The 21,782-nt window shown below is 43.8% G+C and overlaps 1 protein-coding gene across 13 annotated transcripts in view; it reads left to right on the forward strand.

Annotated features, from left to right (window-relative positions):
• RTKN2 (rhotekin 2) overlaps nt 1–21,782 on the forward strand; it is a 196,172-nt gene that overhangs the window by 52,150 nt on the left and 122,240 nt on the right. For 9 of the 13 annotated variants that reach the window (XM_072930896.1, XM_072930899.1, XM_072930897.1 and 6 more), the window contains 5 exons: nt 681–723; nt 2,528–2,655; nt 3,147–5,427; nt 6,329–6,450; nt 9,160–9,256. In XM_072930896.1, the coding sequence (XP_072786997.1) occupies nt 9,197–9,256 (60 nt within the window). In that variant the 5' untranslated portion in view covers nt 681–723; nt 2,528–2,655; nt 3,147–5,427; nt 6,329–6,450; nt 9,160–9,196. Of the gene's footprint in view, nt 1–680; nt 724–1,466; nt 1,487–2,075; nt 2,249–2,527; nt 2,849–3,146; nt 5,428–6,328; nt 6,451–9,159; nt 9,257–21,782 lie in introns of those variants that run through there. The other 4 variants (XM_072930903.1, XM_072930905.1, XM_072930908.1 and 1 more) reach the window with 3 other exon arrangements.

Here is a 21,782-nt window from a genome sequence, read left to right on the forward strand (position 1 = left end):
AATATAGCAATGATGTCTAGCTTAGTTTAATTTTATTAGCTGCTGCTGATTTGTCGCTATTCAGTGCATCCATGGATTTGTTTAGTGTAATGTGGAGGGGTGTGGGTCGGAGACAGAGATGACACACAGTCAGTGGTCCTTGTGACGAACAGTCCCGAGTTTATTCCCACAGCTCCTTTTATAGAAGCTCAAATTTCCCTAGGCTGCACATGTGATTTGTTGAGGTCTCAGCGCTATCCAGCTCTCTGGCCAATGATACACCTGCATTTCGGGCTGAATGACATTCGCTGAGGGTCCCTGTGTAGATTTGAATCCAACCTATCCTTGCCCATCCAGGGACTTTAATGCTACAGTTTAGTATCAATAATCAAGGGTAGAAATATCTGAATAGAAAGCTAGGTGGAAATTCTAAGTTTCTGGAGGACTCCAGGATTTGGTTTGCTCTTCTTTGTTTCGGTGTTCTAGGAGGTGTGAAGAATACTTGTCCATTCATAACTGAAACTATTCAAGATGAATGGGTCTGAAAGGGCACTATAACTTTCCCTTGTTGTCTGGTGTAGTAAAGGTCTTGTCTTCTAGCTAACATGAATGAAAGCTTTTGTTACAAGGAAAGGTGGTAAGTTTGTGTACTCAACTTCTATTTGGAAGAATATTTTGATGTGAAATCTTTCTTTTTCTAGAGGCTTGAGCCAACTGCTTTTGATCTGGGAGCTTACAGAATGGGTAAGTGCAGCTGTGTTGTGCTGGGTAGATGTCACCCTTAGGGCTTTGTTCATGGATCTCTCCTTGGCCTGAACTGGAGAAGGGCAAGAGTTTGTTCACTTTTGCTTTCTGTCACTGAGAAAAATGAATGCTGTTCTATAAAGCTATAATTTCTTCCCAAGTAGATGATGACTAAAGAAGGCCTGAACTGAGTATAGATAATCTTATATTTACTTGAAATGAATGTAACTCATAACTCTTATTTTAGCACCAATCTGGAACACTACTGTGAGCAGATTTATGTCTGCTTCTTCCCTACCTTGGCATTCTGGCATTTATGCACCCACTGCACTGCTAGTGCACATTCTTGCAGTGGTACTTGGGAGTTTAATGAAGCCCAAGTGTCTGAAAGGTGAGTAGGTAAAAGGTAGATACTTTGAGATCCAAACCTATTCCTTTTGTGTGCTCCACAATCTTATTTTAGTTCTTAAATATGGTTTCATTCTTCTGATACTAAGAGTCAGCACTGATTTCAATATGTGAATCATCAGGAGAGTTATTAACTATTTTCTAGTTGCAGGGTCCTTTGTTGCAGCACTGAAAATACCTAACTTCAACCATGTGTTTTTAGATGAGATATTCACAGGAAGACTTTTCTGTGATTATAGAAGAGCAGATTTAATCTGGAAGTCATTGAGAGAAACCAATAAAGAACTTCCTTGATGTGATTTTTGGAGTTACTTGCTGGAATTGAATTGAATGGTTTTGGGTATTGAACATAAAGGTACTTGAAAGCTTAAAGAAGCTTAAATGTAGATGATAATGAAAATGTTACTGGTATTTATAGGTTGGTTGATAATGTCAACATATTAAAGTGATATTAAATATCTCCTTGATTTCATGGACAGTGTCTTACTTTATATAGTTTATTGTAATAACATGATCCTTGATATACACTGATGATAACTTTAGCTTTATAAATTTTTTTTTAATAATCCAGTTGCCCTGAAATGCCGTATCAAAAGTATGTTTATTACAAAACAAGTACAGTTACTCTCTGCCAGTGTTATCTCTATGAAAGCAACCTAAGCTAAGAAAGCACATTTGGAAAAAAAACGTGCCAAGCAGAGGTGGTTGGTTTTTTTTTTCTTTTGTTAGACTTTCTGGGAACATTCATTAGTAGTTGGAGATGTGGTCTTTCAACTAAATTTCTTTCACCCAGATTGTATGCAAATTGCAGGATTCTTCAAGCATAAAATCATATGCCATGAGTATGATATTAGCATTTATTTTAATAAAAATAACTTTGAAATAGGTACCTTGTTTGCTGAATTGCCTTCCTTGTCATTCATCACTTTGTCACATCTTTGTAGAATGACAGTAACTGAAAGGAAGGAAAATACTGGACAGTGTTTCTTGGAACTGGGATTGGCAGAGGTCTGCCTTTCTGGAAAAGAAATGCTGATTTTGGTTCTTTATTTCATCCTGGCCTTTTTATGCTGTTGTGTACTGGAAGAAAAGAATAAAAGTGAGCACTAGATGAGCTGTGAGTTCCCTTTGGACCAGATATTGGGAGTCTCTGCTCTGACATGTATTTTGGGGTTACTTTATCCTGAGGGACTTTATTCACAAAATCTCAGAACATATTCTGCAAATAAGATTTCACATAGTTCGATAAATGTTTGGATAAATTTCATACCATCTTATCAAAGCAGACAATAGTTCTTTCTTGAGGAACTGAGCTTAAGTGAAATGCTCATTTATGTTGGTGGAATAATAATTAAGAGTACAAGATCCAAATCAGTGCTTTGTTATTCTGTTGCAGGAGTAGGCTGAATCAAGCCTCTGTCAAGAACCACTGCTGAATTACTGAATTAACATACCCAAGACCAGCACATCAGGAGGATAGCCTTCTACCAAGAATAGTGTGAAGATATATCTTGTTCACAGAAGGTCTGGAAACATCGTGAGACTTGGACAGACACAGTGCATTCTTAGAAGGCAGAGATGTTGCTGCTCTCTGAGCATTGCACACTCTGTGTTCATGACTGGTGGAAATAGTGCCCAGTTTTGGGGGAGCTTGGTGGTATGGGAGACAGTCGCAGCAGCTCTAATAGGGGGGCTTATCACTTTCTTGTGGAGCCAGGTACAGCTTCTGTTCTCTTTTGCACTCACAAATCTGGTATAATATTGACTAGATTGTCATTAGGTTTCATTAGTGAAGATCCATAAAACAAAAAAAGGAAAGGTTCCATAGTCATTCTAAAACTTGGCATGTTGTTTGTATGAAGGGGGTGAACAGAGATTGGTAACCATGAAACACTGCTTTTCCAGAAATATGAAATATTTTGGTAAAATATCTAGGTAAAATATCTAGGTAAAATCTATTTTAAAGTAAAATTTGATTACTGCACGATAAATTCTGTCTCTTCCCTCCTAAATAGGTTTGATCATCTCCTTTGCACAAGCCCTGCACATTCACCTAGATTCCTCCCCAGGCAGCTACAGTTGATCTGCTCACCAAGGGAATTTGTCCCACTGGATTCCTTTTTTTTTTTTTCTGTGCAGCTGAATGAAAAGTGTGAGTCTTTTGAAGAGCAGCAACTGAAAGAAATATTGATGACTGCCAGGGCATCTACAGAAAAAGATAAGAAAATTACTCTACTACAACAATGAAAACAAAGGGGCTTTGTTTACACTTTCTTGTAGGTTGTATATATTAATAGTAACAAGTAAACTTTTGTATTTTTCATTGAAATACACAAGGCCTTGAATTGTATTGTTTTAATTGCAACTAACTGAATGAATTAAGTGGAAAATCGTACACAGTACTTTGATTGTCTAATTCTCTGTATGTGAGGCTTTGGGAACAGTTTGTTATTATAAAAGAACAGCTCTAACCAGAAATCAGCCAACATGTAATTGCTAGGCTGAGGGGCAGTTTGGGGAAAGCTGATACTTATTTATACATTATTAAATAAAATCACATAATATGAGGATCATCTCTCACTGCCTCCACACTTCATACATTACTCATCTTCCTAAATTTCATGGTTTTGTACTCCCTTAGTACATTGCTGCTTATAACCAGTGCAGGCATCAAAACCACCCACATCCAGGAAAGGAGATGCCTGTGCATTTGTTATGATGGCAGATTTGGTTATGGGACTCATCAAAGATTATGAACCTTCATTTCAAGGAAAGGAGTCTTAAAACAAGTTTTAAAGCTTGTTTTCAGTACCTAAAATGCACCTGGGCACCTGGGACTGTTCAGATGGCTGAAACTCTGGCTGGTGTTTCCACTTGACTATGTACCTTTAGAGATTTACAGTCAGCCAGTACCCTAAATAGAAGACTTCAGAGCAATTTTGTCATTAAATTTGACAGAGTTCCCAAAAAACCACTGGTTATGTAATTCCCATCAGTTTTGGTAAGAATCAGGTACCTTCTGGTTATTTCCAGTGATTCTCACTGCTCACTTGTGACTTAATACCATAAGAAACAGCCACTTGCAAGACACAGAGAGGAGGTAGGTGGTGACTGGACTCATGAAGAAGGTAGAGCAGTACTTCATTCTCAGTGGTTTTGCCTATTTCAGCTCTCCTGGAGGATGGAGCTGCCATTTGTTCCTTTAGCACAGATTTGGGGGCTTTAGCAAGGTCTGTTTCAGAGGACACAGAAGCAGTTCCTTGTGCCACATAACAAGGGGTTGGGGAGTGTCTGGCCTCACAAGTGAGATGCATGTCTTACAGACCAAGAGGCCCTTGGTGATCTGCAGCAGAGAATCTGGATGGGAAGGTGTGCCAGCATCTGGGGAGTTGGCACTGCTGGACACATCTTTGGACTTGCTGAGCTGCTATATACAATGGCATTCATGCTGTGCAAACAAACCCCACTATTAAACCACTTAAACACTGTTTATGCAACTTTAAAATGGTAGAGGTTTGATTTTATGACTTCATCTGCAAGCTTGTTGAAACTTACATGTCCACACTGAAGTGGTGTGAAGATTAAATTGCTAATCCTAGTTACCAGTATCGACTGTTGCACAGAAGGTGCCTGAGAGGTGGAACTGGGCAGCATTCAGCTTTGCACAGCTCTTGCCAAGAGTTATTTGGTATCCCTGTCACTGTTTTTTAAAGTCCAAAAATATTTTCCCCCAAATAACCTATTTTTCTGCAAGGGAACACAGCTGCATTTATGAAAGGTTTTGGCTTTTACAGTAAGTCTGGTTTGTATCATTTCCTCTCTCTCTGTATGTTGTCTGCATAAGTACCAACAGTCGTAATGAAAAATGCAGTTTTGTTACAGGGATTTTTTAACATTGGTTTTCAGTAGTTTAGAAAACATTGGAGCTACTTCCAACAAATGAAAAAAGTCAAGCAGCTTTGAAAATGTTGATACACTCTGGCAGATAAATCTTTGGATTTAACCCTGCTCTATTATTCTTTCTCTGATACTAAAACCAATATAAAGCATTATTGATTTCAACCAGCTCAACAGAAGATACCATATAGCTTTCACCCCACTGTTCCCTGCATTGAGGGGCTAAATCTCGGCTGTGCTCTTGTGCAGCCTTTGGCTGAGGGTTCTGAGAACACTTCTATTCAGTGCTTGTGTACAGTGTTAAAGCTGTCTCCACTGCACCTCTTTTTCCAGCACGACATAGGAAGTTTCCTGGATTGAATTCTCAGTCACAAAACTCATATGGGAGGCATTCAAAATGTAAGACCTTTCAAACTCTTGTGAGTTCACAGCATTTAAAGATAAGAGCACAGTATTGCCAAGAAATGTGTCTTGTTGAGGCCCACAATTAAGTTTATCAAAAGAAGGAATCTTATTTTTGCCTGCTGCAGATAGGCTGCTTTGAGATGAAACCTCTAAAGTTAGAGGTAGCATCTGGTTCAGATCACGATATGATGAAAGATTCAGGTTAATTAGTATTTATTCTTAGTTGATAGTTATTCCTTTTGGCTTGAGCTAACAAGCTGGAGTTGGAGTCCCACAAAGTTGTGTCTCCTGGGATGGGAGATGAATGAGGGTAATGGTCTCCATGGTGAAAATGTATTTAGGGATGGGAATGTGAGTAAGAAAAACTGGCCATTGCCTTGGATAGCCTGAAGAGAAGATGCTCTGAGGGATGACTCAGTGCCAGCAGGGAGGATTTGATGTAGGCATGGACTGAGCATCCCACAGGGCCATGGACAGGGGGAGGTGCCCTGGTTCCCTGCTCGATCCAGTGTCCTCACGTGTCCCTGTGGACACAACCCCTGTCCGCCACCAGTTGCCCTGCCTGGGTGGTTTTGGCCCCAGGGAGCAGACAGGGAGCAGCTGTGGAGAAGGTGGCTTCTCAGTGCTCCTTCAAGGCTTTCAATTCCCCTTTCTTGCCACTGTTTCCTGCAGCATTGGTTTTTCTCCTGAGGTCTCCTAACTGCTTATGCAGCCAGGAGGAGCCCACCAGCTGGAGAGCAGCTTTCCATGCTTTTTCAGTTACCATTTTTATACTTTTTTTTTTTAATTGCTGTTAGTGTCCAGTTGGAGTTGAGACACTTCTAGCAGGATCGCCTGTGTATCTGGGCAGAGTTGCTCTTGTCCAGTAACCTCATGGACTGTTTTGCTCCCTCAGGCACTCACAGAGAAGATAATTTCTACATAGGTGGGAATTCTCTGACTTCACAGGTTCCAGTGGCCTGGACACGGGCAGTCCCATAGTGGGCAGGCACTGGGCCTCCTGCCCCACAGCCACAGGTATAATTACCTTTCCTGCTCTCTCACATGGCAGTCTGGGCTGCCCCAGCGGGTGAGGCTGCTGGTATAGAGGGCTCTGGGGAGGCCATTCCTGTCCTGAGGGGCTGAGGCAGTGGCAGGAGGGCTGTGGGTGTCTCTGGGCTGAGGCGATGGTGAGTGGGCTGTGGGTGTCTGTGGGCCGAGGCGATGGCGGGAAGGCTGTGGGTGTCTCTGGGCTGAGGCGGTGGCCAGAGGGCTGTGGGTGTCTGTGGGCTGAGACGATGGTGAGTGGGCTGTGGGTGTCTGTGGGCTGAGGCGATGGTCAGAGGGGCTGTGGGTGTCTGTGGGCTGAGGTGATGGCGGGAGGGCTGTGAGTGTCTCTGGGCTGAGGCGATGGTGAGTGGGCTGTGGGTGTCTGTGGGCTGAGGCGATGGCGGGAGGGCTGTGGATGTCTCTGGGCTGAGGCGATGGTGAGTGGGCTGTGGCTGTCTGTGGGCTGAGGCGATGGTGAGTGGGCTGTGGGTGTCTGTGGGCTGAGGTGATGGCGGGAAGGCTGTGGGTGTCTCTGGGCTGAGGCGATGGTGAGTGGGCTGTGGCTGTCTGTGGGCTGAGGCGATGGTGAGTGGGCTGTGGGTGTCTGTGGGCTGAGGCGATTGTCAGAGGGGCTGTGGGTGTCTGTGGGCTGAGGTGATGGCGGGAGGGCCGTGGGTGTCTCTGGGCTGAGGCAATGGCAGGAGGGCCATGAGTGTCTCTGGGCTGAGGTGATGGCCCAAGGGCTGTGGGTGTCTGTGGGCTGAGGCAATGGCAGGAGGGCCATGAGTGTCTCTGGGCTGAGGTGATGGCCCAAGGGCCGTGGGTATCTCTGGCCTGAGGCAATGGCGGGAGGGCCGTGGGTGTCTCTGGGCTGAGGTGATGGCCCAAGGGCCGTGGGTGTCTGTGGGCTGAGGTGATGGTGAGTGGGCTGTGGGTGTCTGTGGGCTGAGGCGATGGCCCAAGGGCCGTGGGTGTCTGTGGGCTGAGGTGATGGCGGGAGGGCTGTGGGTGTCTCTGGGCTGAGGCGATGGTGAGTGGGCTGTGGGTGTCTGTGGGCTGAGGCGATGGCCCAAGGGCCGTGGGTGTCTGTGGGCTGAGGCGATGGCCCAAGGGCCGTGGGTGTCTGTGGGCTGAGGTGATGGCGGGAGGGCTGTGGGTGTCTCTGGGCTGAGGCGATGGTGAGTGGGCTGTGGGTGTCTGTGGGCTGAGGCGATGGCCCAAGGGCCATGAGTGTCTCTGGGCTGAGGCGATAGCCCAAGGGCCGTGGGTGTCTCTGGGCTGAGGTGATGGCGGGAGGGCTGTGGGTGTCTCTGGGCTGAGGCGATGGTGAGTGGGCTGTGGGTGTCTGTGGGCTGAGGCGATGGCGGGAGGGCTGTGGATGTCTGTGGGCTGAGGTGATGGCGGGAGGGCCGTGGGTGTCTGTGGGCTGAGGCGATGGCCCAAGGGCCGTGGGTGTCTGTGGGCTGAGGCGATGGCCCAAGGGCCGTGGGTGTCTGTGGGCTGAGGCGATGGCCCAAGGGCCGTGGGTGTCTCTGGCCTGAGGCAATGGCGGGAGGGCCGTGGGTGTCTGTGGGCTGAGGCGATGGCCCAAGGGCCGTGGGTGTCTGTGGGCTGCCATCATGGCTTGGAGCGTGGCGTGGGTGCAGCTGGGCAGCTTTTGCTTTGTGCACATGGCTGCACAGGCCGGCCAGAGTAGATTTGTGACCCTCCCCTGCATCCCTTTCTGGAAGTGTTTACTTTAAAGTCTCAAGAAGACCTAAATTCTTTCCCTTAACCTTTTCCCCAGCCCTAGGGAGGTGCTGGTCCCTGCACATGTGTCAGGCAAGTTGTGAGATGAGGCTGAACTTGCAGTCCCCCTCCCTAGGCTTCTCTTTGCAGGGGCCTTGCTGAGGAGCCTGTGGGGTTGAACAGAGATAGAATAGTACAAACTGGGGGTTTGGATGAAAGAAGGGGGGCAAAAGGACCCCCAGACTTGCATATAGGTAAAATAGGTGGTAATTCTGCCTTGGAAACACCATGGTACTCTCTGGAGAGATTCCTGAGCAGTGAGCACCTGCCTTGGAGCAGACAGTGCTGGGCTTTACAAACCCCTGTGCTCTCTCTGCTTTGCAGCCTGTGGCAGCCAAATAGGAGCCTCAGTGAACAAAGCTTGTTGCTTCTAGCACAGAAAAATTCTAAACTTTAACCAAACCATGTATAATAAATGTTAATAGCACCAATTTCAGTGCTTATGCCATCATAAAGAAACTATTAAAAGAAAGAAAAGCAGGAAAATAGTTTTGTTGCTCACTTAATTGTGGAGGCTTTATTATGTCCTGCTGTGCTGATGATAAAGGCCTATTACCAAGACTGAATCCCAATTAGATCAGGTGTGTTCTATGTCATTATAGTCACAAGCATCAGGTGTTTCAGCAGTGCAACAAACTATTTGGGATTAGCAGTCCAGTTCTTTGAGAATTTGCCCATGTAGAGGCATAGACTGTTGATTCAGCCGCCACTTATTGTCAGCATGGCAGACTTAAAATGGCTGTTGTGTATGCAAAGGTGTGGACAGATGGCTTGGAGATCACTAAGCTGAGTTAAAACAGGCTCAGTTTCTCTTTTTCCTGCTTCCTTCCCTTGGTCATTAGTTAAATTAGTGGAATGTGGGTGAAATAAATACTCACAAACCACCTGTGTCCTTCATTTACTTCCCAGAAAGAAGAGAACAACACTCCTACCTGTTACTTCTGTGATGAAAATGGCAAGACAGCTTTGCATCTGCAGTAAACTCCAAGCTATGTGGCAGCTACAGGTAAGCTGAGAAATTAAGCTGTTACTATGAAAAGCACAAAGCTTGGGAGCCATTTATTCCTTGTGTTGTTTGTTCCTCATGTTGACTGCTGGAAAGTAAGTTCAGTTTTGTGCTGTGCTCAGATGCAGTCTTTTCCATAGACTAAGTGTTCTGCAGGTGCACTGGACAGGATGGACTCTGTTTTGGAGGTATGAGGAGGCTGGCTGAGCAGGTGTGGGAGAGGGACTGCCACCCTGGAAAGCATTGGAGCTGGCTTACAGTTATGAGATGCTAGACTTGAAAGAAGTTCTCAGTGTGCCTTCCTTGTCCCTTTCCCTTTCATTTCCCATTAAGTCTAAGGCCTTGGGTTATTAGTTCCTGCTCTTTGTTGTTCCAAAGAGATGGTGGTCCTCCTGAAACCTTTGCAGTGTCTGGCAGCTCTGAGAGAGCACAGACTTGTTCCAGGCCCAAACATGGACATACTCATTGAGTATTAATGCTAATTATTATAGCTGATTTTCAAAGGAAACCTTTTTTTTAATATGAAATGTATATTTATATGCTTTTCTGAGCTGTTGTCTGAGACTTTGTATAGATTCAGGAAGAGAGTATTGAATGTTGATAAGTACATACTAAAGAGGATGTGGTTAAGTTCACATTTTAAAATAGCTTTTCCACCACAAGGATTAGTATCTACTGTCTTTTTTAAACTGATAACTTTTATTCTTAGTATCAACTTCTGACAGTGTCTCTGGAATATATTTGTAAATATATTTGCCAAAATTATGTATTGGATAATTCCTCTGTTTCTAGCATGTCTGAAATGACCACATACAAAATGTAATAGAAAATTATCATGATACATGAATTGCATGTTCCTATCAGCTTTTATACATCTTACTAGGAAATACTTTTTTCAGTTTTATTATGTCTTTTATTTAAATTACTAATTAGTAGTTTATTTAAATTGCTATTTAAATTGACATGAGGAAAATAAGCAGATGTATGAAAGGGTACTGGCTAAAAATATTTATGTTATGAAGGATTTTCACACTAGCAGCCATTACAAAACCCAATCAATCCAATGCCATGGGAAGGCCCGTGGTTTTCACTTAGCTGGGGTGTGTGGAAAGGAGAAGATTACAGAAGAGGCTTGTGGGAAATAAATGAGGGGGAAAAGACATTGAATTTTTTATTTGGTGTATTGACTGGTTGACAATTTAGACCATATATATTTCTCTGTCCTCCCGTGACTGGTCAGGATAAAAGATGTCTTAGAAAAGAAGGAAGATGTCTTAGATTCTCAACTATGATGAGTTTCCACCTGGTGATTATCCTATACCTTGCTTCATAGAGTGCCAAGTCCTTGATTTAGTTTCCTCTGCAGAGAAATGGAACATGACTGAAGCAGACATTTACACTATGGTAGGTTTCAGAAGGTCCGTGAGCTTCCAGCGATGCCCTACACAAACACAACACAAATGCCAAAGTCTTTCTTGAGGTAAGGCTTCACCAATGTTAATTTCTGATTTTGTTAATTTCTGAACTTGTATAAATATTGAAAGCACTTGGAAAAAAAATCTTTTTCCTTAGGTTTTCTGCTGATGATTTTGGTTGACTCTACCTTACTACACAAGCATGTTTTTATTGCACACCCTGTGTAAGTGGAGCACTCCATAATAATAAAAAATAGCAGGACACAAGGGGATATAATAGTGTCCTTTCCTTCTTCCTTTTGTTTGAGCTTTCTGCCATCTTGGTAGGAAGTCTCCTTTTTATGTGTATTTCTTAATACTTAGCAACTGGATGTAACTTTTGTCTGTTTATGGGTTTTGCAGCATTTGAAAGATGACACTTTCCCACTGCACTGAATACTTTGCTATTCTGTATGAATTATGTACACAGCATTAAGGTATATATATTATTTTTAACCAGAAATAAGTTCTGTTTCATGGAACTAGAGAATTACAGAGAAAATTTGCTGACTACTAGCGCAACTTAGGCAGATGCATAACAGGACAGTACAACAAATATGTGCTTTGAAATATTTCATATTCTCTCTATAACCTGCTTCTTAACTTTTCTAAAATTCAGCTTGTCAGTGTTGGTACCCTGTCTTCTTGTTAGCCCTTCCAAGTGTGTTTGCTAAACTGCTGAGCTGAGTGCATTTGGGAGGGTGCACACCATGCTGGTGTCATTGCAGGCTATGATAGAATGAAAATTGCTTTTGGAGCAGTATGCTTGGTGTTTCTATTCCCTGTGGAATCAGGAGTGGGCAGATGCTCTAGTGGGCATGTAGCCTGCATCATGCTCTGTGGATGCTGACATGGATGATGCTACCATAGTGTGGGGATTACTGCTACAGCAGCAGTCCCCTCCAGTGCTGTAAGTCCTGCTTTATTTGGAAAGAGGTAGAAGAGAGGAGATGCAGAATCTGCTATCCCCCTGATAGGCTTTCCTGTCTTCAAGGAACCATCAGAGCAGCCCATTACTTTCAGGTATTGCCAGTACATCACTCTAGAGAAGGTGGGTGTCTCATTTGAAACACACCACTTTCTCCTTTCAAAGATCTTTCTCCAAGCCTTGTGGGCATGTTTCTGTCCTCACCAAGGAACTGCAGAAACACTCAATTGTGCAATCCCCTCTCTGTCTCCATATTCTTGGGAGAATGATGGACAAGGAATTCCAATAAAGATGCTGTTGTGCTTAGGTGCTCAGGCTCTATCTGTCCATATCTGTGAGAACAAAGAGCTAAATGAAGATTCACACTCCTGGGACTCAGGAGTTTACCTTTCAGCCTAGTAGACTTATCCTTGGAAGAACCCTGCTTTTTCACTTGGAGATTATGGTGTGCAGAATGAAAACTTCTAAGTGTTAGAATAATCATTCCACAGACTTTGACTGAGCTATGAATTATGAATCCCTCTCCCTCAGCCAAGATGCTTCTCCCAATTCTCTCTCTCCCCCAGCACAACAAAACTATTTGCTTCAGTATATCCCCTGACTGCATTGCCTGTTGTGTGGCCCCTCCCGCACCACACCCAAACTGTTCAAGATCTTCCATGAATTTTCTTCATGCTGCTCACAACAGTTAGAGAAAAGTGATACTTAAAAGAGAAGACATTAAAGCAAGTGGGGGTTATAGACCACAGTGAAGGAGCATTACCAGTGCTGTCTTGGCTCCCCATATGGGATGTCCTAGAAGCTGCAGCTGCTTTCCCATCTCACCTTAACTCTGTGAATAAGGGTGGAGAGGAAGCAAGAAGAGAGAGATATTTCCGCCGTGATTGCAACATGTAGTGATAGGCAAATTCCCTCTCCCTGCCCTGTGACACGCATGGTGTTGGTCATAAAGTGCTGCAATCCTTATCGGGACTTTTTGGGCCGTTTTTAAAAATAATTTCATCTTTGCTGTCACGTCTTCCTCCCTCGCTGAACAGGGACTGACTAATTAGCAGTGGTTCAGTGGCAGATGCTATTGTGAAAAGGGTTTGATGGTGATCTAACTGGGAATAAAATTGTCTTAAAGGTCCAGGCAGACATTTTCTAACCTCTCTGTGATACAGGCTGCTTTGGCTGGTGCATGAAACCAGCCCACACAGTTGTGAAGGATAAACCCTTTTGCATGCAAATGGCTGCTTCTCTTCCAAGGTGATACCTGTGGCCTAATTGCATCCTGCACTAGTCCTCACTGGTGTATTAAAAGCAATAGTGGTGTTGACTGGTCTACCTACTCACATTTTCTATCAGGATAAAATGCCAGAGTTGATGGTAGTTCATTACCTGTGTCACTCCTCCAAACACAGTTAGCAAAAATCAGCTTTGGTTGTTTTTTTCTCAGTCTGAAATTGCATTAAATCACATTAGTCATGTAAAAAGCTACACTGTTTTGAAAGAAATATTTATCAACATACCCTATGTGGTTTATTTCTTGTCTGCTGATTTGTTTGACTACTATCTCATATGACCATGACATTTGTAAACAGTGCAAGGAGGATGTGTCACTGCCCTTTATGTTGGTATTTTTCTGTTAATTGTTATCAGATAATGATATTCACATATTGAACCCTAAAGTCTAATTTTAACAGTGCAGACAGGAGAGCTATAAGTGTTACCTGCTCTTCCAGTTGTTTTTAGTTTGTTTTGCAGAGGAATTATTCAAGTGTGTAAATGTGGAGGACTAGTGCCATTTGAGGTGCCTGAACTTCAGCTGTTGTTGTAGAGGAGCAGTGGCCTCCCAAGTGCCCTGTGCCATGATCTGAGCCCAGTGAAGGCCTTGTAGATGCCCAGAAGTGGTGAAAGTATCTTGGACAACTTGTGAGGCAACGTCACCCTAGGTTTCTGCCAGCTGTTTCCCGTGGGTGTCACCAGGGAGATACCTTCAGCACCCAGCCATCTGCTGACGCCTTGAGGAGATCCTCATGCCTCCCACTGAGCAGGCACAGGCTCAATCCTCTCAGCTACTCCCCAGCTACTGCATCACTCGCTGCAAGCTTGGTGATTTGGGCATCCTACAGAGAATGATGTACATAGGGATTTTTCTCCCAGTGATACTATTTGGGAAAGCTTCCTCACATGTATGAGAAAATACAGTGGTTGGTCTTGCCAGGAGAAGTAGGGAAAAGCCTAAAAGTGTTAGGTTAAAACTGCCATGCTTTAATGTGTAATGAATTTGGCTTTTTATACATAACTGAAATATATCTATGTAAGTCAGCTGTACCCACTGGCTGGAGGCTCCTAGAGCTATCCAGCAGCAGATCAGTGAGCAGTTTGGAGGCACAGGGGCTGCAGCAGTGGTGGGCTGTGGGAGGCCACTGAGACCCAAGAAAGCAGCTTGGCCTCTTGCATTCCTCCATGTTTCTAATGATAGACTGTAGAGAGATTTACTGCAGTACTCTCTCATACTGAACTGTTTTTCTCCATAGTAACTTCTGCAGCTGTCACAGAGCGGAATGAGCTTTGAGACTGGGGGATGTGTTGTCCTCTATCTGAGGTGATGTTCAGGAGTTAGGCTGGAAGATTTTATACATCAAACAGGAGGCTGAGACCACCAGTAAGGACATCTCACAGCACTGGACACAGTGTGAAATTCTGTCAGGCCTCTCTGAAGGACACTGGTCTGGCAATGCAGCATGGACATCTCACCTTAGGTACTTCTCACCAGCTGTGCCCTCTCAGGAGAGGGAGAAGAGCTGCCTTGCTAGGACATGTCCTGTGTATGAGACTGCTGCCTTCTGCTTGTGCCACTGCTCCCAGGTGCTATTGCTGGCACATCCTTCCAGGCTGCAGAGCGGTGTAAAACAGTGGGCTGCTCCATGCATGACCAGGCTGCCTAGGAAACAAGTTTAACTGACCATGGGTGGTGTTTTCAAAATAAATCAAAGGATCTGTCCCCACTCATCTCTATTTTCATCCTGCTACAGATTGCCACACACCTTCTCATCTTGTGTGAGCACCCAGATGTGTCATCCAGACTGTGACAGAATAAGTGCTGTGTCAGAGCAAGGGCTTAATGTGCCTTTTCTAGCCTGGCTGATTTTGGTAAAAATCTGCCCATCTGCTGCTGCAGGGAGGTTTAAGTTCCTAAATCCCTTTGTCTTCTTCAAAAAAATCATAAGCTGCAGAAATAGAGAACCTAGTAGATGCTACTGCCAGTTATGGAGTTGAGAATGAATGAAAAAAAACAAAAAACCATCAATGATTTAGATAGTCAATCAGTTTGTTGCCCAGGAGAGGAGGATTTTTGGGATGCCAAATTTCCTGCTGCATTATAGATATGCAATGACAGACCAGCAAGGCAAGAGAGAGCCAGAGGGCCTTGTCACTGTGTCATACTGATGGCTTGGTTCAGAACTCAGCTGGGGTGAGTTGGTGGCATCTATCACCTTAGCTATTCCAAGTTCATGGTCACTAAACAACAAAGTGATGGTTAAAACCCTTCAGAATATTTTGTAGGGCATGTGTTTGCCCATGTTTATTGTATTTTTTTAAGCAGGAGTGCTTAAGGTGTCTGTTATTTCAAGAGGGAATTTCTCCAGTGTTTCAGCCTATGTGGGATCAAGGAGGCACCTGTGCCAGCAGGGAGATGGGTGCTTGACACACAGCCCAAATTCTCTTGGTTTATAGGGCATCCTGACTGGCCCTCTTGATGTTCCAGCCAAACTGAGAATGGCAGGAAGAGCCACACTCTTACTTCCTGAGGAATGGGGACTTTAAAATTCATGTCAGTGTCATCCTTCAGCTCTGCTTAGCTAAAGATAAATGCTAATTATCAAGGCCTTTCTCAATATGAATGGGCATACATCAACTCCTGAAAAATGCACTTGCTGATTTAGTTAAAAAACAAACAAATCAATTTTGGGGCTTTTGAGCATTTAAACTTCCTTAAGTAAGCAATAGATTTTTTAGATGAAAATACTTACTAGGTGGCAATCCAATGAGTCCCACTAGGAATAGTAGGAGCACTAGGAGACCCAGATTAAAATCTTAGTTTTGCCATCGTTTCCCAATATATTCCTAGAAAAAAAAACTAAATAATTTGTTAGACCAGAATTATCTTTCAGTGTATTCACAGTATACCTTTCAGAAAAACCCAAAATGATGGCAGGTTTGTTAAAACAGGAATAAAATCCACCTTGCTGATGGGGTAATGTGATACCTAACTAGATAAAATGTTTTTGTAGTAGTTTTGTACCAGTGAAAAGGCATGTGCTATGAGTTCATTGGTTGCCTGAAATCACAGAGGAGAATAGCATGTCTTGAAAAAAGCAATTGCTGAAACAAGCGTGTAGTGTATCTACATTGATTGAGTGAAAGAATGATTCTATCCTCATAATCTTAATATTTTTGTTATCTGCTCGCAGTGAACTGAGAGGACTGATGGAGAGGCACTGCCTGATAAGCGCTCCTGCTGTCCAGTGAGATTTTGGTTGTTGGTGGTGGGGTCCCACTCTACCAGGATTAAGTGGATACTGGAAGAAAAGACTAGGGAAGGTCCCAGACAGAGACTTTTCAAATTACTTTTCAAATAATCAAACAAAAAAACACCAAAAAGTTTTGGTCAGTCTGAGGCAGCTGTAGCATTTGTTTCATGGAAACCTCTGGTGATGAGTAAAATTGTGCTGTGTTCATGAAAGCACCTTCTTCCAGAGACCACTGCCTGCTCCTGATCTGCTGCTAATTAGTCTCCACCCTCTGATGCTTAGTCATTATATTCTTTGCCCTTTTCCATGGCTGTTTTTGGTGTGGAAACTGAGACAAATATTGCTCCCCTGCTGGAAATCATCGTCATGTCATAAAGTTTATCAGTACCTGTAAGCCCAAACAAAAAGGGAATAGATTTTCTTTTTGGCCAGTGATCTCTGACAGGAACGTTTTGAGGTTCAGACATGTTGTACATAATGGTGATGCGCCATAGATAGAATCTGGCTAGTTTCTGTAACATCACAAATTATTTTATTTGTTAAAACATCAAAGTTGTTAATCAGCCTTTAAAGCTATTGTCAGGAAAAGGTGGAGGGATTCCACACTCAAGGCCCTTCAGTGCTTCTCTCAGCAGCAGATGCCTGTGTTTGTGCTTTCCTACCATGGGGTGTAATGCCTCCAGCCATGACTTCCCAGTTCACAAGAAGATTGTGCAGGAAGTTGCCCTGCAGCTTTCATGCATCTTCTTGTTCCATATATCACTGCATTGAAATCCTTTAGCCTCATAAGGTAAAGTTCTGTTTTGGTCTGTTTTCTTGGAGGAGGAAGAATTGGACAACTTTCCAGGCAGGGTCAGCAATGTCTTTCCCTGGTGTGAATGACTTCCTTGATTTGGTGGGCATTGCTACCACAGGGCTATTCTTGACATGTCTTTCTGCTGAGCTGTGCTTGACCAGATCTGGTTCAGGCTTGGTACAGTCACTCAGATGGGCTGGACAGAGACCCTCAGGACTTATGGAAGCAATTAGCTTTAGATGACTGAGTTGGATAGTTGCTTAGTGGGTTGCATAGTAGGTTTCTGTAGCAGATGAACAAGCATCCCATAGTGCCTTAACCTCTGAAGTGGGACAAGAGCTCCTGGCTGTGTTCACTGTGATGGACAGCTGCAAAGCTGTGGTGGGTATGCCTAGGTAACAGAAGCAAAACTTGGTCATTAAAAACTTTAATTAACAAGTAACACAGATAACTGTTTCCCAAGAATCCATGTCCCATACTGTACTGCTCCTTCCCCAGTTATCTCTGAATCCTGTGTCTGCCATTTTATTTTCTTTAGCACTTTGGGGCTAGGTAGCCCTTTCCAAATGGGCTTGTCAATTTAAAAATGTAATTTACCTGGATGGCATGCATGTGTGTACTGCCTGTTCAACTCTTGGTGGAGAATCAAAAACACTTAAACATGTCTGGGCAGTACAAGGAGTGGAAGAGTGCTTTCCTAGAGGGCTGGGAGAAATCTGCTGAGCCCTCTGCACAACAGCAAATTCCAGCTTTTTTTTCCCTTTGTTGTAGTTCTCTGGGAATTAGGATGCCTGTGTCATTCCAGGAGAAGCAATTCTACCCAGTACATGTACTGGGCTGATGTAAACCCGGTCTAAAAATGCCACAAAAGTGTTGACAACTGTCAGTGACTAATTTGAAGAAAGGAGATCATAGTAAAATTATTTCTCTGTGGCACAGCAATTATAAGAGTTGGAGTAGACCAAGCATCCAGTAGCACACCGAAAACTGGTGGCTTTTTCTACTTCCTCCACATCCTGTTCTTAATAAGTATCTGTTGCAATAAAATCAAAGATCCAAGAAGAGAGAAAGAGAAGAAAAATCTGCATTTGTGTGAAATGATAAAATAAAGGAAGCTTTTTCCACACATGCTACATTAAATGGTTCTGTGGTAACCCCAAGAATTATGAAAGGGGCAAATGTTCACCACTAAATATTTGTTCCTTTTACATTGAGCCTTGACAAAACTCAAATAGTCTCTGACCTTACAGAACTTAGTTTACAGTATCAGTAGTTTCCTGCCATGACTCAGTGGCTGGAACAGTAATATCTGACTGTCGTTTTTTTTCCTCTCTATTTCCAGATCTCTTTTGAAGCTTCTCAGAGTGGGCGGGGAGAGGCAAGTGACAGATATAGTCTGGTTTTTGCCCTTCCTCTTGCACCACCCCCCCTTTTTTAATTTTAATTTTTTTCCCCTAAACAACCTTCTCCTGCATTTTCTGTTCCTTTCAGTCCTCTTATCCATTGGGTTTCCTTTTCATACATGTCCTGGACCAAATCTTACTTTCCTTTTCATTCCTAGTGGTAGCATCTATGCCTGCTGATAATGTCTGGGAAATACTGAGATCATTGCCCTGTTTTTTCCCTTCAGTGATGCTTTTCTACTCCAGATCAAACCTCTTAACATCCTCCCTTCCTCTGCAGTTATCTTACTGAGCCTGCACTACTATAAGAAACTCTGCTACCAGCAGAGATTGATTGAGTTTTGTATAGTCTGGGCTGGATAAGGTCTATTAATACAGTTGGAATAAAAGTTGGTTGGAAGATTGGGAGCAACATGACCTTTGTCTCTGCGTCCTCCATAGCTGGGATAATGAGTGCTAATGGAGTAAGACAATGGCAAGCCCCACTTGTGTGGAAATGGTCTGAATTCTGCCCCCTGGCCTTGCTATCACAAGATTCCTCTGCCTCAAGGCTAAGAAGCAATAGTTGATGTTTACTCCTGACAATTGTCAGCAAGGCCTGAGATCTTCCCGGGAGCTTAGAGTGAAATCCTCCTGCTGCTGCAGCCTCCAGTCTAGAGGTAGCTGGCCCAGCAGGAAGCACTGTCACAGGGTTGGGGCAGCTAGGAACAGGGAGGGTGTTTCATCACACCAAAGGGACGGTCCTTAACCACCTCCCCCCCCCACCCCCCTCACTGAAGGAGTACTCCTGACTGTGCCTTCTGACCCTATGTAGCCTTTTGGTCTGGACAAAAGAGCAAAGTGACCTACTTGTCAAAATTAAGAAAAAGACTCCAATGTCCTGATGTACTAACATCTATTTAATTCCCAGATTTTCCAGTACTGTGTAGTACTTACTCTTTTTCTTCTCTTCTGGAGAGCTCTAATCCCACATGTCTGTCTGAACATCACCCTGGGAACTTCCACATTTAAGAAGTCCTTTGAATTTGCAAGTGGTGGTCCTGAGTCAACCTTCTAAAATGGCAAAATTATTTAATAATTTGAGTTGTGTAGTTTCTTCTCTGCAGAACTTAACTCTTGTTTAGGATATGATTTAGGAGCCCGTCTTTACTGGAAAATTCAGCTTGCTTCTGAAGCCTTGAAGTAATAATCATGGCTCTGTTACATGTATTCAGGAGGTGTGAATCTGGGAGATTGACAACAAATAGAGGCCAAAATTAAGTGAAAAGTATTTTAGTCTACTCAAGTCTACCTTCAGCATTGTATGATCCTTTCAATTTCTTTCTAAGCACAGCAGGTCCACGGGCTGGGAAAGTATCTGTGCTCAGTAGAAGCTTCTGGTATGTGGAGTAGGCTGTTATTTCTCTGAGGGGACCTCCTCAGGGCGTGTGAAGCTCAGGAATGGTTTCAGATGTGCAGTTTGCCTGTTACTTGCTGCAGAGAGCCTGAATGCTACCCTGGTAGATGAGGTGTACAGCTGAGGCCAAACTGGAGCTCAGGGCGTTTGAATCTACTGACAGCTGTCAAGCAGACCCTGCTCTTGCAGCCTCTGTTTCTGGGAGTCCTCATGCTCATGTAGACAATGAGTTAGAAATGTGTGTCAAACCAAAAATGCAAGGAGACAATCCACTGACACAGTCCTCCACTTAGCCAGTGGGACATATAAAATTTGGTAAAGTTCATGGTTCTCCTGAATAAAACTCTTGCACTATGCCTAATCTGAAATCAGCCTAGGTCTTTTATGTCTTAGTCTGGAGAATGAGAAGATGAGTGAGAGTGCAGGTGCTGAGGTTCACCTTGGGGAACATTCAACATCAGTCTCTAATTTTTGTCCTACATGTTCTGTTTTGGGGACAAAAGCTATAATTAACCTTAATTTTTTTGAAATACAATTGTACAACTGACCCAGCTCTGGACATCAGCAAAATATTTCAGGCCAAAATTACTTGGAAGTCATCACAATATTTTAGGTTTAGGTTGTGATCTGAGGATGTTTGTGGGGAAAAATGTAGAAATAATTATTAGAGTGTACTGAAATTGACCCTCAGATCAGTTGTGCAGTATTTGCCAATATGAGGTGTATTCGTGCCTTTGTGACCTACATTCAGGAGAACATCTAATGGCAAAATAGACAGTGGAGCAGAACAAACTGCTTTTCATGTGGAAATACGAAGAACAAGTGATATATGTGCACAGGGACCAGACTTCTCTTTAGCTTGCAGGACTTCATTCAATTGTCTTTTAGCTGTGCTCGAGGGAAGTCTAGAGTAATTACTTGGATGATGATCGAGGAATTATTTTCAGTGCTCTGAAATATAAACTAGTTGGATTTGCTTTATTTGAAAATGAAGAGTCCAACCCAATAGAAAAGCTGATTCTTTCATAAAATCTGCAATGGGGCTTGGAAATCTCTACTTCTGTGGAGCCTTCCTTGTCTCCATATGGATGTTCACACTGCTGTTTGGGATGTGATGTCCCTGAGCTGTGGTGGCTGTTGGAGCTGCCTTCTCCAGTTCTTTGTGGCTGAAGGAAGAGGCTGTGAGCAGGCAGAGCTGGCCAGCAGCTCTCCTCTGAATGGAGTGTGTGTTAGGCAAAATAATTGTTTGAAGCTGTTTTCAGTGTCTCTAGACTAGATATAAACACATGGTGAATGACTGCTTTGAAAGTTGCTTTTTTTGTTTGTTTGTTTTCTTGTCCTACACATCTTCAATGTTGGAGATCGTTTTAAATTTTCCTTTTTTTACAATATGTGCAATTTCCTATGAGAATTCGGCCCTTCAAAGCCCTGAAAGATGCTTGTGTATATACTTAAAAAAAAAAAAAAAAAAAAAAAAAGTAAGTCAAGGCGCTTCTCCTTTCCCATGACTAGGATTTCCAGAGATTTGTCACCCGGGGCTGTGAGCGCACCTGCCCGGCCCCGGGCCCCTTTCAGACGGGCGTCTCTCGGTGGAGCGCCGGCCCCGGCGCTGCCTGAGGCTGCAGCGCCCTCTCTCGGCCCCGGGGCCGGGGAGCCGCCGGCAGCGCCCGCCCGGCCTCGGCAGCCGCGCCAGCCCTCCCCGGCTGGCGACTCTCCTCGCCTGGATCCAAGTGCATGGTTTTTTCAGCTGGAGAAGGACCAGCACAGTAATGCCTCTTTTGTCTCCTGCCTGTACAAACAGTAGCTCTGCTTTAGATGGTTCCTTGCTATTGGATCTCTACGTGTTAAGGGGTCTGCTATGCTAGAAGGAATAGAAACCTTCTGAAAGTTTAGGTCGTGGTTAAATTGCTCTGCACAACAGAGAGGCTGCTGCTGGGAAGCTGGTAGCAGAATTCCCTTAGCAAGCCCTTTGCTTGATAGCTTCTCTTTTCCAATTACTTCCTCAAAACCACGTCCTGTCAACACAGGT

Source organism: Taeniopygia guttata, chromosome 6 (assembly GCF_048771995.1).
Source record: "Taeniopygia guttata chromosome 6, bTaeGut7.mat, whole genome shotgun sequence".
Lineage (NCBI taxonomy): Eukaryota > Metazoa > Chordata > Aves > Passeriformes > Estrildidae > Taeniopygia > Taeniopygia guttata.